The sequence below is a fragment of the Struthio camelus genome, chromosome 1, assembly GCF_040807025.1.
Source record: "Struthio camelus isolate bStrCam1 chromosome 1, bStrCam1.hap1, whole genome shotgun sequence".
NCBI classification, from domain to species: domain Eukaryota; kingdom Metazoa; phylum Chordata; class Aves; order Struthioniformes; family Struthionidae; genus Struthio; species Struthio camelus.
The window spans coordinates 29484096-29504196 of record NC_090942.1 but is presented as its reverse complement, the minus strand read 5'-3'; the positions used below and the strand labels follow the sequence as shown (position 1 = coordinate 29504196).

Here is a 20101-nt window from a genome sequence, read left to right as displayed (position 1 = left end):
TTGCTCCCCTAATATCAGCTGAACTCCTTTGAAACACAAACTACAAGAGTTTCCCTACATATATAAAACAGCTAAGGTTCATTTTTGCACCTGTTGCGAGAAAATGGCTCTAAAGTCATCCTCCCTCAGTCGTAACAATCAAGGTTTAAATATTATTTAATCAAGATTGGAAGATGCTATTAAGATGCTTTGAAAATTCACAGATATCCATAAGTCTTAAAACTAAACTACTAAAGATGCCATTAGTATTTCAAATATTTTGGCTAGGACACTGGTTTCAGTGTTTCTTCTGAATCCCACTTTAATGTCTGATACAAATGGCTTTTATTGCTGAAACACCACAAACAACTGAATGTGCTTGCTGCTGTGAAGTCAGAAGAATTATACGAGGTCACTGACAAGTTCTGCCAGCTCTGCAAGCGCAGTTTCTGTGTAACTGTTTTCTGTTGATTTTCTGTTAATTTTTAGCAGTGGAAGGTTGCATCATTTCTTATGCAGGAATAAAAGCATTAATGTGATAGGAAACTACATGAGCTTTCCCTCACCGAGGCTCAGTGCCCCCACGCCACCTCCCTGTCCCCAAAGGGCTTTGAGCCAGTGGATCCCCTCCAGCCACTGCCCCTAGGACTCTGAGCAAGCAAGGCTTACACACTGCAGAGGAAGAACGTGCCTGAATTAAAATAACTCGTGTTGAACTGGTCAGGTGTCTCTGCTTAGTTTTGAAGAGTAGCCTTTCCACCCCTTCAGCACCTACAGATCTTAACTTCCTTGGAGAGTTTTATGGGCGAAAGAGAAATAAAGGGGAAAAAAGAGCTGTAGAGGCAATGGTTTCATCATGCTGCAATCCAGCAGCTAATGGGTGCATTGGGATTTCTCCCTTTAGCTAGCAAAGGCAGAAGAGACAATTTTCACCTGAATCGGGACTGGAAATACTCAAAACAGCCAGCACAATTGCAGACTATAGCCAAGAGCATGTGGCTCCTGTAGAAACGCTAGCACCAGCCTAGGCAAAATGTATTTCAGGAGCAATGTTTTCTGCCTATAGTACTCTGCTCTTTCTCTGCAAGTCTTGGTGTGGCTGCAGGCCCCTAACAAGAGGAAGAAGATCCTGTCTCAGACTAGAGGATGCCAACTTTTAGCAGCTGCTATTTTGGCCCCGAAGCAGCTCAGAGTCAGAAGCTGTGAGTCCAAAAGGCGCAGCACAGTGAAAGATGGCCTCGGCTTTCTCATGACTCTTAAGAGCTTATTTTAAACTGGTGCTAGGAAACTCCACACAGTTTCAAAGCAAACAGTTAAGCTGAAGATTATAGCAGTTGTTTTCAAGTGTTCTCACATATTGCCCACTAAGAAGGCAATATTCACTGTCAATAAAGGGCACTTGACTTTTAGTTCATTCTCCCTTTAGCGCTCCTCTTACAGTGATATTGGATACAAAGCCATTTTCTTTCATACAGCTATACATGGCAGAATCTAGGATGTAATTTAAGGGGCTCTATTGGTATCATAAATTACAAGAAGTCTGCTGAAGCAGTTTATGAATGGCAGTAAAAACCTGAAACTGAATTACATCACTAGAATCATGCACCACATACATGTATTATTATTTATAATATAGACCTAAATATCCCTGTATTTTATCAATGACAAAGATACTGTAGGACGTTCTGCTAAATAAGGACTTCTACAGCCTCTTGCTAGCAGATGTGCTTCAAAACTGAAATAGAAAAGCAATGTTTATGAAGTTGCTGGCACAAAAGAGGAAATAAATACAATTCTTTAAACTTTGGAAAGTACAATATCGCTGAAATGCTTTCCACAGGTTCAGCTGCTTGCTCCTTTCCGTACTCTGAGTAGCACCTTTGCTACATATACCACCACACTGAATTTGAAGAGGACACTGAGGATCTTAATTATTTCAGTGACCAGAACCTGGGTCCATATTTCAGAGTACATAAATTTATGTATAAAGTATATGTATAAAGTATAAATCTGGGCAATAACTGTCAATCAGATCACTCTTTCTGTCTGACTGTGCTTTTAAATTCTCTGGCTGATATCATAGCACAGAAACTTTAAAAACAGTTAAGCAAAGATGGAAAGAATAAGAAGAATGCTCTAATCTCATAGAAACAGCCTCTGCAGGATCCCAGATCACTTGCTGCCAGTTAGCTTAAGAATTTAGTCAGCCAAAACAAAATGATGCATGCCCTGTATTGCAAACTCTGCTCCAACTCCAATTCCAAGCATCTGCTTCAAAAAATTGGACAAAGCAAATGGGTACATGTTTTAAAGTATTTTGCTGCAAAATATACTTCCTCCTTTCTACACCACACTGGCAAAATGGGACACGAAGCAGTTAGCTGCACTAATAAGTATCTTTTGAGCAACCCATGGAAAAGGTGATTTTGTGCTTTAGGTACAAAAGTTCAAACATGAAAACCCCTTTTCTAGAAGAAAATACCCAATAAAGCTGTTGATGTTAACAATCTGCTCACACCAGTAAGGCTACCAAGAGCAAGCCATCTCTGCGTTTTCAGTACACGACAAGTGCCTGGAGCCAACAAACATCCAGTTCGGGATTTTGGGGCCTAAGAGAATGAAACGTCTGTTTACCACTGTATTTCAACACAGTGAGTGTCAAAACTGTCAGCTGTTCTGAAAGCGCAAGGCTTGAAGTACAAGCAAGTTCATTTCACTCGCACGCTTTGTTATACCGAAGGTCAAGATAAGTAGAAAACTATTTTGGGCCTTTTAAATAATCATATAATTACTTGTTACTAGTAGTAGATTGACATTGTTTCGTAGTTGCTAGCCTATTAAAACCACTAACTGATCTACCAGGTTCAGCTGCGGCTGCAGCTGGGTGAAGAGGATGCTCTTCACATCTGCATGTACCATCCTCTGGAGGAGGAAGAACAGTAACAGAGAGCAGAATCCTTTTGTTTATCATGCAGAATCTGACACTGTTTTAAAAGGGTGATGAAGGAGAGAGACTGATGTGCCAGGTAGATAAGGAGAGGTATGCATGACCTACCTCTCTGCGAGCTGAAAATACCGTTAGAAGAGCCAGAAATAAGCTCCTTTCTTTTCCTGTGAGATGGACACATTTCAGGGTAACCTGGCAGGCTGCTGCCTCAGCTCAGCCCTTGCTACTCTCATGCCTGCTTTTCAAGCTGACATTTGCCCTTGTGTAGAGATCCTCCCTAAGGCGTGCCATTGAGGCCATTTAGAGATCAAAAGTTTTATTATTTATTTTATTTTCCACATTCCTTAACTTCAGTCTTCTCAAGCTTTGTTTTCACTTGCCCAGAGGAAGCTTTTATCTACTGCAAAAGAACAAGTCAAATTTAGTGTAATTTCAAGTGCAAATACGCAAATGGAGACAATGTTCCTTGAGTGTTTATTGCACAAGTCAGTTCTCTGCTCCTCGCTTGTGGTTGACCATGCTTACTTTCCTTCACAGGAAGACTGAAATGCTTTGTATTGATTTGCTTTTATAGCAAGCTGCTTTTCTGTATTAGCTATCCTATAGCAGAAACCTTCCCAGCAGAAATAATGGAATGATATTTCTGCAATGACTTCAGGCATTTGCTTCACCTTCCTAAGCGCTCCGTAGCAATGCAGGAATTTTTCTCAGTCAGGGTCCTTCCCCTGATGATGACAGCAGGTGCTGATGCATCAGATCAACTAATCGGTAAAAATACATCTTACTAAGAACATTTAATGTTACTGTTTGATGTTTTTAAAAGGCACATCTCCTTTATCTTAGCCTATTCCTGGAAGAGTATGTGAAATATTCAGCTAACAGTTTTTTTCCAAATTCCATGCATAAGAAAACGTGGACTTACGTAAGTTGGAATCATCGTCCCTGAAGGAAAGTCCTTTACAAATAAATGGAATATAGAAACATGTACTTATGTAAAATGCTTAAAAAAAAAAAAACCTTTCTTTTTAACCACCATTCACAAATTTAACATTTTCAGAAGATTTTTAGTAGGGAGAGCTCTTGGCATGCACTGGATTCTTACCGCCCTCTTATTCAAATCAAACCTCGGGCTCAGTGGCAGCAGATCAAGTAACCTTGGGAGGTCTGCAAGGGAGCTCGGTTGCATTGCTTATCACAGACAATCATATTGTATAACCACAATTTTACATTTACTGTTTTTAGACTAGTTATGCTTTAGTAGAACTGGGAGGCAGCCCACTGGCATTGCATGGACACATGCTACTGGACTACTCTTGGGGCAAGGTAGGGCCAAGGGCATTTCCGTGCTTAGGGCACGGAAATGTTACATGTCAGAACTTCAGGGGCTTAAAAAAGAAAGTGAATTTCAAACCCAAGGAGCCAATTTTTAAGAAAACAAAAGCACTTTTGGGAAGCCATTGTATTTTGAATGGTTCCTCTTATTCAAAAAAGAGCTCTTCCAGGAAAGTTTTAATTCTGGAAAATTAATGGATATCACAACCCAAGGCACTTCATGGAAAGCATCTAGTCTACTGCCTCCTTTCACATAGAAGGCAATTTCCAACATCAACGCCTTTGCCAGTTGCAGCAATCTGTAATGTGGCTTTTCAGATAACCTAGTACCAAATAATGTTGTTGGTTTTTTTAATAAATCAAAATTAACACATAAAATTCTACTTAAAAATGGAATGAGAAAAAGATCTTAAGTGAAGGTGATGATGCAAGGAGTACTAGGCTTTTCAAGGACTTAAGATAATTAGGATAAGTGACCTTCCAAATCTTTTGAGATTTATCCAGCTATTCCTTGACATACTGCTATAATATATATTTACAAGTAGGAGAGTAAAGGTAAGAATCATGTAATTTTCTGAAGAAACTACATGTAGGTAAGGAAAATGAGTGCCCGCATACTGAAGTGCAGGAATGACCTAAATAGATTAGCTATGATCTTAGCTAAAGTACTCAGATTTTTCTTTTTTAAATGCAGTTTGGAAAGGAACTGAGAAAATATATTTCAATGACATTTGAAAAAAATTCCTGATTATTTCTTATGATTTGAGGCATTTCTCTTTCTTATGAAAACAGTTGTCTATCAGACTCATAAGCATATGAATCTCTTCAGCTGACTACAGTATTGTTTTCTTCAATCTGCCTGTTCATAACTCAGCCTCTTATTCCATTATAATGCTTGAATGATTCACATGCAATGTTTCCAATCCACTTTTCCTATCTTGTGAAACTTTTTAACGAAATGTTAGCATTTGCAGGCACCAGATGTTTTGACATAAGGAGAAGCAATATGTAAATTTTAATCCATGCTAGGAACAATAGCCTGGAGGCACCTTTTTCTTATTACATGAATCATATACTTAACCACAATGTGGTGGATTATATCAAAATCATTGCCACCTTGAATATAGAACACTTGTCTTGTGGTTGCCAATTAATGAAACTGATATATATTTAACCTGATGGCTACCAGTGATTTAACCAATAAGCTGCAGCATACTTCGCTATTGTAATCCCCTTAAAAATCAGACTTTTGGTCTGGCAACTGATTATTATCAAAACTTCACAGGTTTTCCCCTAATATCCCATTGGTTGCCAGTACAAATGATGCTAACCTCAGATCTGTTCATCTGTCAATTTCTAATATCACTGTTTTCACTCAAGCAGTGTATCATGCAGTGCTTTTCTAAATCTTTGAAATAACTTCTGATTTTTATTTTCTGATCCTGTTTATTTAATCATTAAGAGTCTGATTCTGCAACAGGCTAAGCACTACCTTTCTTCAAAGTGGACTGAGAGCTTTCACTGCTTCACAAAGGAACTGAGCACCTTTCATGATCAAATCCTAAGTGCATAATAAATATGTAAAAAAGCAAAGCTTCTTTCCTTGGCTAATCACTGAACTTGAAGTAATATTTATAATATTATTCTGTTTTAACATTAATAGGGGTGTCTTAATGATTTAGTGAAATAATAAGAGTCGGGAGAGCATCTTTATTTCAAATAAAATGTTTATCTGATGCACACAAAGAGCACTATTTAACAAGAAACAAATGTATTATTACAAAACCATATCTGAAATGTATGTTACTACTTAAAATTTTTGCATCATTTCATGCAGAGAAAGCACCAAATATCTTCTAAAGAAAGCAACACTTCTCATATTAGAATTCAAAATGCTACCCAAATCCTTACTTAATTCATTAAGTAACAGTATCTTTAAGTGCCAAAATGCTACCTAATTATCAGCTTTAAAAAAATGTTTTACATCTTAAAATACAATATTCTGTTTATTCTAGATTGTCTGGGGAACATCTAGTACATTAAAAGGTTTTGTAGAGCTTCTTAGTGATTTAACAGATATCATCATGCCTGCTAGCAATTTTGCAACATTCTGAAAACACTTTCCATAAATCAAAGCCTTAGCAGCAGGAATAAGCAGATGGCAGGAGATCGTATTAAAGAATGTATCAATTATTTTTATTAATGGGAGGCTACTGCATCATGATGTATCATAATGGACTAAATGTTTAGCAGTTGTGAAGTGTTTTGTCTGTCAGGTATCTCAGATGTTCTTAGCGGATGTTATTATATTTTCTTGTGATGGCATTCTTTGTGGGACTGTATAGTGAAGTTTCACAAGGGACATATAAAGAGATGTTTTAATTTCAGTCCTTTAATTGTATTCATATAATAAACATAAAATACCAGCATGTATAAAATGTAATTTTAAAAAGATTGCATGTACAGTGTGTAATAAAGTACATTCTGTCTGCGTACGCTGACTTAGAAAACAAGATGGTTAACAATATATGGTTAACAATGAAAAATAGCAATTATTATAAAAATATTCTACAGTCTCATAATAGTAATGTAAATGCCTTTACTCATCTAAGAGACTTAACATAATTTTAAATTACAATAATTTTACATCCTCCATTCATATATACAGCCCTATTAAAGTCAAAAGGTATTACAATAACAATGTTCTTATTAAGATTAAATGACTGAATTATATTTAGTTATTTTACTATATAAAGCAACTGCTTTCCTGTTAAAACTGTTTGCACTTACTGTAGCTTTTCAACTATATGCAGTGAAAAATTTAGTTTTCTGCTCTTAGTATAGTATATATATCCATTTCAGGAATTAAACAAGATGTTAATATTTCAGCTCCCTTTCTTTTTTGTATAATTATCAGTCCACTGGTTTGTGTATTCTGTAAGAATGTGTTCATTAGTTTTGAATAGCTGCTACGGAAAACAAGCAAAAATTCCTAATTTAGTACATTTTGAAAAAAAAAAAAAAAGTCAGTCTCCCTCACCCTTTCCCCTGCTTGAGGTCAAAGTGTGCAAGTATAAATTCTTCTCCAGACCCAGAGCCATAGATATATTATGCGGCTCTTCCATGAGATTGCATTAAACAGATCCATATAGGAAATAACTGAAAATGTGTTTTGCATGCACCAGACTTTAGTCCTGTAAAAATCCTCTGGTCACTAAAGTAGTTCTGCCTGAGTAAGGACATCAGGATTTGTCCCTGCAGTCATGAAATCCCTTTCCTCTGTGCATCTCCGCAAGCCTGAAGGCACTGAGCTCTGCCCTGCTCTAAGTGCTCCTCCAAGTTTTACAGCAGTCTCACTAAATCTGAGTTGGGAGAGGGAGTGCTTATTCCAGAAAGTTTGGAGCAGGGTTGTCAACACTCATATATATCTTCCGTACCACCTATTCATCTCCTGAATATCCTAGATTATTAAGAGCATATACAGACTGCATCTTTGGTGTCCTGTATCACCATTTAATTTCAAGGGTAATACTATAACACAAACTATAGTTGCTAATAAAGATACTAAATAAACAACTTCCTACTGGAAAAAGACGTGATGACAGTGAAACAACATTATCATAATATACACCTGCAGGCACAGATACACTTAGTGTTTCGGGGTGGAGGGGAATAAAGACAGCCTGAACAGGTTTAGTGATAGACAAAATATGATATCTTGCAAAAGGAGCAGTTGCTCTCTCCTGCTAGGTTTCTCATGCAGGAAAAGAAAAAATTTGCTTCAAACTGAAACAATTGTCAGAAGAATGAAAAATCAACTTTAAAAAATTTAATGGATGTGCTATAATGTTTTTTTAGAACAGTGCTTATAAAAGTGATGAAATTCAGGATGTTATTTAAAGTCAATACAGTTCAGAAGTATGGTCTAACTCCCATGTAAAAGTTCAATGGGAAAATCATGTAATACATTCATATTTAATTTCTTTTTCTCCATTATGAGCAATTCACATTGGTGTATTTAAAACTAATGTAGTAGAAACTGCAGTACAAGGACAAATGGCATTCGATATCAACTAAGCATCTTCTGCTTTCATCAGCTGAAATGGACAATACACATCCTACACTAGGCATAATGTGAGAATAAACGTTACTTTTAAGCCACCGTATTTTGTATTCAGCTTTCAATATTAGCTAGTCTTTGGCAAAGCTATGACAAAGTGATTTCTTTTCCTAACGAACTTAATTTATAGAAGCACTCCAATTAAAATGCTGTTCTCTCCTATGTTCAGTTACTTTTGGTTGATATGCATTTGTCTTTCCTCTATTCCGAAAAAAGATGAGAATGACCAGAACCCTGCTGGTTGCTATTCCTGTTTTTTAACCATACAGTGGAAGCACACCTGAGCCTTTGTCGAGGAAGAGGTCTGTACTAGGCTATGTGGGAACACATATCTAACAAGAAGATAGGGCCTACTCTGTTCAGCTTGCATCTAAGCAGTTTGCATAGGCTAACACAACTGCCTGAGTTTCCTAAAAACACAACTATTCTTGTTAAATTGGATACTCCATCATCTTTCATAGCCAGCTAGAGGTAATTTATCATCTCATTGCTAACCTTGCAATTAAGAAACTACCATGACACTATCTGGATTATTTAGGAATGGTTAACGGCCTCGGAAGAACACAGATCTCACAAGAACTAGTCATTTTAGACAGCCCACTTGGAGAGCCAATAATAAAAGAAGCAAAATGAGGAAACTGCTAGATGAATGCTCTATTCATGGGTATTATGTTTAAACACATTTAAAACATTCACTCAGTTCACTCATTCACAATCCACCTTAGCCTCTTCTTGCTGTTCCCAATTACGCAACATTTCCAGAGAGTGGGGCAGGCTCCGTGGCAGCAAAGCTTAATACACACTTTTGAAACATATGTTGAATTGTTAGAGAACTCCCAACTTCTGGCTCTGAATGAGGAAGAGCTATGAAGAACTTGTGATATTAACACACGGGAAAATAAGCTGGCACACTTAAAATGATTGCACTTAAAATACTCCAAGAACATACATCACTCTCCAAAATTTCACTGTGTACAGAAATGGTATGTCTTCTAGCTGCCCTCTAGCTGCCAAGCCTTTACTGAGTCATCAGTGCACATTTTGTGAATGCCCACTCCTAGCAGGCCAGTTCTGGAAATCAGTGCATAATATCAGCACTTAGGAATATCCCCTTTGATTTGAGAAGTTTACCTCTTCAGCTTTTCTGTAGTGAATCCAAAGCCAAATTTGAAGTTAAATTCTCCCTGTCTCTACATGTGTAATGGGAATCTTTTAATTTCCCTCCATTTCCAAAAGGATCAAAGGCGTAGGTAGGGATTAGGAACAGTCCCTTTAGAAAAAAACCTTATTATGCTGCCAAAGCAAACTGAAGTAATCAGGGAGCATACTATCTCATCTCTGAATTCTGATCACTTCCATAGAATAAAGACATGGCTTGAATACTCGTGCAATAAGCAGCTGACATAGCACTATTACCAGTAGCGATTCTTTTAAATTGTGTTAATTGTAACACAGAGTATCTTTGCTGAGTCTTGTACATCCATAGGGTCTTTCTGAACACTTTTGGCTGCAATGTTATATCTTTTTCTGTTTGATGGGTTCTTTTGAGTCTCCATCATTATGTCAGCTTCCATTTTTCTTCTGTATCATTAAAATATACATTAAAAGTCTGATCTTCTTCTATAAATGAAAGTAAAAACAGGATTCCATGAAACACTTAATAGATTTTTAGTTTTCTTTTAAAGAGAAGTCTATACAGTGTTAAATTCATGCTCACTTCACGCGTACAAAAGCATTACTGTCCATTTTTTCCAGACTCCAATAGCTGTCTCCTATATACTTCACAGTTTAAATATTTCCCTATTGTTTTACATGCTTTTAGAACTTTCAATACAAACTTCTCATTTTATTTATAAAAGAAGAAATTAGTAGATACCTAAACCTCATGAAAGAGCAGAGATAAGTGAATGCAGACTGAATAGGGTTTGAATGCACTTCTGTAATGTGTGTATTTTTGGGGGGGTAACCATCGTCAATTTTCATACTGCTGTTTAAAAAAAAAAAACAGAGAAAGACAGTAAAAAAATGTTCCCAGTAAAGAAAAACTTGTGCAAATGTCAGCTATGAGTAAATTGTTGTGCATTCAGGGTAGAGTGATATGACTTCATATGCATCTCATTTTCCTGTGAGGTAAGGGCTTGTTTAAACCCTTGCCACGTAGTAACTTATCTTTACAGTGGTTCTCCATATTCATATTTGAAATAAGCGCAAACATCATGCTTACATTCAACTCTGTCTTTTTGCAAGTGGTTAAAGAATTACGAGGCCCTTTCTGCTCTTATAAATCATCTCCATCATCTGTACTAAAGCTGCTTCTCCTGCTACTCTCTTTCGATGCAGCTGGTGACGTGGAAGACAAGAGAGGATCTGTTCCAAATGGTGATACTGTGTCATCCAGTAAAATTTCCTCTAGCCTTTGCTCTTCTTTTAAAGCTGCACTGAAGGACAAATCTGTGAAATGTGAAAGTGGATCAGAAAAAGCTGTTGATCCATCACAAACATCAGAATTTGGTCCATGGGCTAGAGATACTTGTTGAGAGTAGTCCACAGCATTCTCCTCTGGGTAAGACTGTTGCTTGATGACCTGGGCAGCTAGATCTACAGCACTGAGCGAAGACATGACAGGAAGACCATGTGCACGAGCCTGTATCTCTAGTTCCTAGTGTTTCAAACAGAAACAAATCACTAATTATTTTGGAGGAGAAAACAGTGTATTCAGAATGATTGCACTAAGAAATATACAGATAATATATGCAAATTACAAATAATAACAACTAGACCTCTTGTTCAGTTGTGAAATTATGTTTTAAATAATCATTAACCTCTGATAATTTGCAGTGAACCGCATCATAGGTTGGTTTCTTTCTAATTCCACTCCTATCATTAGGCAGATCTTCTGAACATAAGAGGTAGGACAACCCCTCCAAAACTGTTGCCTGTACTACTGCATATATGTGATAGAAAAATGTTACAACTCCCTAGTTCATTATCCACAGAAGATCAGGCTTGCTATCTAGAGAAAGAGAAGATACTCTATACTTGTTGATGCTTATGACATACAGATATCTGTATGTATCACCATAGTTTGGGATTGATTGCATGTATATATAATCTCATATGTGCGTATAGATATACTCTAATCATGCATTTCAAGCCATGTAGAGCCATATTTTGATGCTTTATGTCACATGAGCAGATGATGTGTGACAGTATAACATAGCACAGTATACCGAAGGCATTATAATATGTGAAATGGCTACCAAGGAAAAATGAAAATATAGAAGAACATTTAGTGTCCAGGATTGATTCAAATATCTTCACAATATATATAGCAATAAACAGGGGAAAAAATCAATTCATTTTTAATAAATGGCATTTGGGGAAATATGATATAGATTAATAAAATTTGATGAGGGGTAAGTAGTAAGAACGCTTTGTAATTCAAGGCAACACTCTTACACAAACCTGAATTCGAAGCAGAAGTCTTCTGTTAGCATGCTCTAATTTCTTCTGCCTGTGTTCTAATTCTCTGGCTCTCTGTTGTTCTTTTTGTAGCCACTTGATGTACTCCACTGATGCTTTTAAAATAGTTCCTTTGTTCCAGCGCATATCACTGCAGAATGTAGAGATAACCTTTTCACAATTGTGCATGTCAGCAGAATTCATAAGAACTTACAAAATCTTTTACATTAATATGAAATAATGATTTACATGACTATTATTCACTCTTAGATATTATTGCTTCTGAATGGAAATTTTAATAGAATAGTTAAGAAGCCCTTATATAGTAAAATTAATCCCAGAATGAAAATAAGTGTCAAAAGAAAGTAATAAAGTGACTTTTTGTGGGAGAGCTAAATGCAATATCATGATTCTACCATTACAGTTTTTATATTTTTAGTGAAAATTGCTTTTATTATTAACTCTAAGATTAAAATCTATGTGCAGTATTTCTGCATTAATGAACTAGGAAATATACATTACTGAGGACTTAAGCTTAAATTTTTAAAGATCATTTTGAATATACTACTCCTTTTACCTGACTTACTAATGAGGCTGCTTTTATGCTAGCTGAGAAAAAAAAATTGTCTGTGCTGAATGCCACTCCTTATTGATGACAGAGCAGACAAATCACAGTTTGGCAACCAGAGTGACTGTAGTATGACAAAAATTCTTGATCAAGTCTGTTCACAAAGCTTGAAACAATACTCGGTAGGTTAAAGAGCATAGCTACATACAGAGCCTAACTCAAAATAAATATCTCAAAAAATGAGATTAAAACTGTCCCTGGTTGAGGAAACCACGTGTTAACTTCCAGTTTACAAGTAGTAATATTATCAACAATGCATATGCTCAAACTTAGTATTTGTTCAAGGGATGTCATGGATGGTAGGCCTTGGAACAAGAATGAATTTTATTGAAAAATATTGAACTTCTGATAAAGTTTCGTATTTTATAATACAAGAAAGGGCACCATTGCATTAAATATAAAGATAGAAGGAATTATCCAAATTATGCACTTCACTGCAAGAAGATCAAGAAGATTGACACAGGTTCTAGTCCTATAAAGCAAGCCTGAGAGGGACAAAACTGCTCCGTTTAAACTGATAATAATCTGAGAAATAACCAGCTTGGGCCATTCTTTAGTACCTGTTCCAGGTATGTATGCTTGAGAGGAAAAAATATCACAGAGTGGTTGCTATTATCCCTTTAAGAGATTTTTAAATCTTTCCATGAAAATATTGTGCTGGATGAAGTGTGGTATACAGCAAGCCTACTGGTCAGTATCCGACTGCAAGTAGAGAATTCCTCCTGATTCTTATTTATGTGTGCACATGTGTGAGCACACGCATGCTTGTGTGTGTTTATCCAACATTATTTTTGACATCTCTAGTCGTATGTACATAAACTAGTTGGTGTCTTATTAAATGACCAATATTGAATGAAGCTAAATCTTCTAATATCTGAAAGGAAGATACCAAAGGAAATATTTAATCTGATGATGGCAACCTTAGAAATCAATGAGTCTCTCACTCCACATCTCATTTGTACCAGGAGCAAAAGGAAATGCTGAAGGATATCTGTACTGATTCTGCATCACAGACATTCTCCATCTAGTTTAGCCCAGAGCACTGTACAGCAGCCACAGGACAGCACTTTGGAGGAGCAGAGAGACACCCTACACAGGAGATGCACAGGGTTGTAAGAAGAGTGTTATCATCCTTTGGGATGAAGGCAAAGGGAGGGGTGAGGTGCTTGCCCAGCAATTGTCTCTAACGTGTCTAGCTCTGCTTAGCAGGCAGGCAAGCAGATTCATCCATGACTGGAAGAAAAAAAGAGTTTTTAGCATTTGAAAAATGGATTAAATCCAAGAAAAGCAATCGCATAAGGAGAATTTAGGAACGCTCAGATTAGTTTTCACTGTTCAGTTATTTCTGAAAATTCTAAATTTTGAATTGGATGCAAAGTTATATGAAAAATAATAGAAATGCTGTTAGGAAATTGTTTACTACTTTTTAGAGATTTCTATACCATTCTTACCTAGTATAAAATAGAGATAAAATTTGAACTGATGAGACACACAAAGTCATTTGAGAATCTTCTTTAAAAATGTGAGCAGCCACTGTTAGTTTTAGTCATTTTATCTGAAATTGTTTAATCTGAATTATAAAACTAGATAAACAGTGGCATTCATAACTGTTTTGAAGCTATCTAGCTGGATGTAGATTAACTAATCTTTGGAGGTAGAAGGAGTTCTTTTTACATTTTACTCTTTCACTCTCTATTCATTCATTACTGTTTTTAAATCTTCATTTTTATGGTATGTATGTTAGGCTTCAGTCCTGCAAATACTGCTACAGGTGAGCAACTCTAGGCATGAAATAGGTCTGCTGACAGCAGTTTGAGGTCCTGCAGGCCTGGGCATCAGCCCAAGGAGGACTGGGCCTGTGTGTATGTCTGTGTCTGTCTGCCTGTGTGTTAGTACAGCTACCAGCATAGTGTCAACTGACTGCTTATCAGCACATTTAGATATAACTAGTACAATAATATGAAATTTCAAGAAAGTTACAGATGTATTAGCTAGCTTAATTAATGAAGATCTGCCACACTTGACATATTTTGCATGGAAAATTGGCAAAAAATGAAAAACTATATGTATATATAGTGTTTTATACAGTCTCCAATTCTTAGTTCCTCCTAACTTTTACAGCTGAGTCGCCCTACAAAACTAAAGGCCCAGAGACTTAGTGAAACTTCCATCTATTTAGGGGAAAATAAACCTAGCCATGAGACAGATCTTCAGCTCTTTTCCATTAGCTTAACTCTGTTGAAATCAAAGGAGCTTCCCCAGTTTACACAAGTCGAAGAACTGCAGGAAGGACAAGAGCACCTGATCATCTAAGATTAAAACTAATTAATAAAAACACAGTATGTGAGAGGTGACAATCAGAGTTTGCCAGTCACAGAGCTGCTACCAACAACAGATGCAGTCTGAGCTTCACTAAAATATTTGCAGACCACTTCTCTCCCTTCTTCTCAGAAATTATCTTCAAACTGTGCTTGTTCAAAGAAATACTTTGAAGGACTTTGTACCTGTTTTGATGACCTGTACAATTACTAACTGTGTTGTCCTGAAAGGGGCAGCAAGTTTCCATTTTCTAAGAGCATCTGCATACACAAGTTTTTCCTTTACATTAAGCTTGGCAGTGCTAGCCGTGAGACTGTCTGTCCACAGAGAACACAACCTCAGACACAGACAGATACTTCAGAACAGAGAGAGTGAAAGCAATCGCTAATTCTTCCCAAATCATGAGTGATTCTCTGAATGTCTTGATTCTATAAAATGACTACAAATCTTGCAGGAAATTTTTTTTTTTTCCTGCTATGCTAACAATTCTAGTCTGAATGCATTTCTGGAGCATCTATCGATTGTATATCTAAGTGCTGAAAAATCAAACAAAAGAGATTGTTCTTTGAAACTTAAGAGACCTGTTAGGTTTATCTCCATTTTCCAATGCTGATGAACTTAAAACACACGTTCATTTAAGAAGGTAACCCACGCTTCTCATATTAAATAAAGAGCAAAGAGAATGGAGGTTTTGAGCCAGTCAGAAGCTCTGCAGCAGCCAAATAAGTGCACCATATAACTAACAAAACAAACATAAAATAAAAAAACCCAACAAATACTAAGAAATTTAAATCATTAACGGCTTCTAAATGGCATTAAAAATATCCTTTTCTGTTCCTGAGTTTGAAAGTAATCTTCTTGAAACAAGCCATCTGGGATGGACACGCTAACCACAATGACTCAGTTATAGTAGTATTTACTCTTCAATGCAAAGGCTCATTTGCTTCACTGTCATTAGTCCAAGCATCAGTATAATGTCTCTTTTAACAGCTAAGTCCTCCCTATAAGAGGGATCTTTTCAAATCAATATATGAGGTGAAAATGCTACGTGTGATAAAATGTTACAGAGAAAATATTGTAAGAAATGATATATCCCTTTCTTTCAAAGAAGAGGGCAGATTGGGGGCACGGTAAGGTGTTATGAAGGAAAAAGCAAGAACTGAAAGAGGGAGTAAGGACACTAAGTTATGATTTGGCAGCGCAGGACCATTCTAGAAAGAAATAATGATTTTAATGTGCAGAGCCAACAAAACCACATGGTCAAATCGATGACTTTACACTTAAAGGAAGAGAAAAAAAAATCCCCCCCACACACACCACCAACAACCCTTGTTTACATTTCTCCTTTGGATTAATTTAACTTGGCACCAAGCTATAGCCAAGTTATGTTACAACATAAACTTTACAAGAGTGACCAGCACATTTTGATATCTTTTTTCTTAGTGCCAGTTTGAAAGCTTTTAAATAAGGCTATTTTTGAAAACAGTACTGATTATCACCCTTTTGAAAACAGCAGTCCTCAGAGCTTGGGACACCTAAGCTCACCTAGTGCTTTTATAAACCTAAACTCCTACGGCTGTCATACCATCAAAATAATCCATGGGTTTGGAGGTTAAAACAAGAAAAGGTGATGTCTTCAGGATCTTTTCCTGAATCCTTTTTACAAGGCAACACCATCAAAACTAGTGAGTAAAATCCATCATCCATTTATTGAAGCAAAATTGCAAGTCCAGATCATTCTTTTTAAGAACAGTTTAAGTGATTAGTCTAGATATTTACATTTGGAAAAAATTAATAAACTAAATCTGAATCCAAACCAAAATACTCAACTAAAACACTTTGCAGGCTGTCAAAAATCATAATTGGAATTTGTGCCTTATCTCCATTTCTAGTTGCAGTATAACTTGCTTCCATTATTGCTTTAGAGCTGCAAACCAACAGTGCCATCCACTGTTTTTCTGAGTAATCTTTCAATTATTTGCCAAATACTCTCGAATACTGAAGAGGTACATGAGCAAAATTAAAACCCATCTACCAATGTATTTGTAGGAGATCACATGTGAGCAAAACTGTTCAGATGCTCAAAGTGCTTCGTGTTTTAACTCAGCTGTTACACCTAAACTCTTATTAATAACAGCAACATGCCCATATGTCTAATCTTGGGTTGCTGCTGTAGAACAAGCAGAGTCTGTGAATTCTCTCAGAAGGGTTGTGGCATGTTAACTTTCTTACGGTTATTTCATTCAAAGTAGCTTGCCATGCCAAACTTGTACTTATGTAAGTCTCAAATAGCTTTAGATTTTTGTAAAAACCTTCAAAATAAGCAAAACTTTTAGTCCTAAGAGGGGAAAAAAGGCTAAAGTATCAATAGATGTTTTCCTTTGAAGCAACATGCAGGTCTGCACTGACATGCGAACGATAAAGACAAAAATCTGTATAATCAGTTTTATGAAAGTCACAATCGTACCATTGTACAATCTTAAAGCATCCCTGACTGACATGAGAAATCTAAGGTTCAGGTCCAGCATTAAATATCACACGGAATTGCTACTGCTAATCCTGCTGTAGGCTTTCCTACTGAGGGGGCTTTTGCATTCTGATGACAAATATAAGCTTTCAGGGAATGCAAGTATAATTTAAGCAATGTGCATTTTGCATTACTGTAAGTATATGCATTAGTATAAAATGCTATTATTATAGCAATTATAGCAATTATTATTTTTATCAGAAAAGTACCTTGCATTTCAGGACTGTTGTTTTTTCCCCCCACGGAGGGGGAACTTCTGAAAAATGCTCAGTCTACAGACTGAACTATTTTTTGCAGACAGTTGCAACACATATCTTGTTTTATCCCACTAGAGGGCCCATGGCTAGAGATGGAAACATCACTCCTTTTTCCAGAGACACCAAGCAACTGCTCCCAGGAAGAGAGGGCTGGGTTTTCTGGTGTTGAACTGTGTTTCTCCCCACAGTGGCATGGAGACCTCTCTTTAACATCCTAGGATTACTAGGTCGGCTTTCCTTTTATTGTGCTTTCAACATAAGATTTCCTAAGAGCCACCAAAAATCTATAAAAAATGTGCTACTTTAACAGCTTGATCTGAGCCAATGACCTGGCATAGTAGATTCTATACCCCATTATTCACCCCTAGGGCAAGTATATGCAACCTTTTTTTTAATTATTTTTAAACTATAAACATTATTACAGGAAAGACTGTTGAACTCACGGATCATTAGACTTGGGGATGAGTGTGCCAAGCTCCTTGATTCGGTAATTGATATTATACCTCCTTCTTCTCTCAACTGTTAAAAAGAAACAGTTACTATGTTTATGGTGAAATATTCTTGGAGAAGTTCAACATAAAACATTTTTATTAGTTAAAAACAAGTCAATCAATAGAGAGAATATTCTTCCTCAGATAGGAATTCCAGCATGATATTTTGCATCCCTGATGTACTCTCAAGACAAACTGCATGATCAGGATCATCATACACTACCTGGTAGGTTTCCCACCCCTTTACAGCTGGACTCCTAGTGAATGAATTGGTCATTTTTTCCTTAAATGTGGGAAAAAACATCCCTTTTGTGAAGATTATGTATCTTTTCTCCACCCTGCTACCATGCAACAAATCTTCCAGCTCAGTGGAAGAGAGTGAAAGTCTTGTTGCCAATGACTTCAACGAGAATAAAAGACAACTCATCCAGCAGTTCATGTTATGTCAAAACTCCTGTTATGGTTTGTGATTAACAGTCTGGTTATTGCTTACCTACTGTTAAAGACTTCAGCTTCTTGCTTTGCCTTCTTCTGCTGCAGCGTATCAGCAGTGCAAACCATAAATAGCATAACTACAACTATATCCCTTCACTGAAGCTGAGGAAAGTTTGTGTTCCAGAAAACACTTCATCCTCAGGACTTCTATTTCCTTCAGTGATGGACTGCATGACCATATTTACAATAACTTTCAATAGTCATAGAAAATAAAGAAAAAGTTTAATTTAATTTAAATAACCAAAACTGTTTGCTGTATTTGAAATTTTGCTTCTCCAAAGATGAACTATATATGATATATCAGTTTATTTGCAGCATAGTAACAAAGAAAAAAAGAGAAAATATGCATCTTAAAATTTTCCTCTCTCTCTGCCCTCAGATGACCTTGTCAGTGTAGTACTGGCTGTCTGTACTGAGGTGTGTGCCTGCGCTTCGCACAAAGGGCCTGTCACCTTTCTGCATCCCATTTGACTAATTCAGAGAGAATTCGCTTCTGCTTCCTCGCTGGGTTTTCTCCAGCTACTTTTATATGCAGAAATCTCACTCTAACAGATAGGCCCAAAGGACCTCTCCCATCTCTCTTTTGGAGGTTTCTTGTGCAGAAATATGTCATACAGAGTATATTCAGTGAGACCAAAATGTCCTAAGACATATTGGACAAATTAGACATAGATGCTCTGTAAATACAATAAGTCTGTTGCAATGTGGATAACACTGTAAGACAGTTATGAGATCAAATATAGCAGCTCAGATACACCATGGATTCATGTGCTGTAATGCAGATCTCTGAATAATCAGGGGCCAGTTGCTTATGATTTCCAGCTCCTGGGTAGCTTACTTTGTCAAAATTGAAAGACCATGCAGAAATTCTGTACAAATGAAAAAAGTTCTCTTTTCCTACTTGAAAAAAAATTTCAAGGAGGAAGAAGGATATACGCTGTAGGAGTCCTGTTGTGGTAGTGCTAGCCATCATAGACCAGTTACAAAATTCTTCTGGCATGAACTTGCACTTTAGCTCACTCATTCCATATTTTATGCTTAGACTCAGTCCAGGCTTCACTAGATGGTCAGGAGTCAGCTTTGGTCCATGACTAGCATTGCAGGGGCCAGTTCTGTTATCCATTGCTTCTCAGAAGACCTTACCTTGGGTTCACCATGTTAATTCAGCTATACTTCACTCGACCAAAGCTAACCCCTGTAGGCCAGCTTAGATCATGGGGAGATTGGATACATGTTCTGCTTTATCCATGTATGTAAATATGCACTTAAAGTTTGACAGCCTGATTTTGAATAGAAGTCAAAAAGACAATCTTTACAACTCAACAGACCTATATTAGAAAAGGTGTTCAGAGAAGGGATGCGCACAGGGTCTTCCTAAACTAACTTCAGCCTTCTCATAGTCATACTTACTAACATTTTACTTTCAGTTTCAGCACCATCACATAGATTACTTTTAATTTTTTACCTCCTCCTATACATAAAGATATTTTTTTCTTGCTGTCTAAGTGAGGTTCTTAGGTTTGTGCTGCAGCTAGTGAATTGAC

The 20101-nt window shown here is 36.8% G+C and overlaps 1 protein-coding gene across 6 annotated transcripts in view; it reads right to left on the bottom strand.

Moving 5' to 3' along the window:
- Window positions 1-5980: 5980 nt before the first annotated feature.
- TFEC (transcription factor EC) overlaps window positions 5981-20101 on the bottom strand; it is a 141685-nt gene continuing 127564 nt past the window's right edge. For all 6 annotated transcript variants that reach the window (XM_068932839.1, XM_068932807.1, XM_068932812.1 and 3 more), the window contains 3 exons: window positions 18015-18090; window positions 11844-11991; window positions 5981-11037 (listed from right to left, as the gene is read on the bottom strand). In XM_068932839.1, coding sequence (XP_068788940.1) covers window positions 10657-11037; window positions 11844-11991; window positions 18015-18090 — 605 coding nt within the window. In that variant the 3' untranslated portion in view covers window positions 5981-10656. The remainder of the gene's footprint in view (window positions 11038-11843; window positions 11992-18014; window positions 18091-20101) is intronic.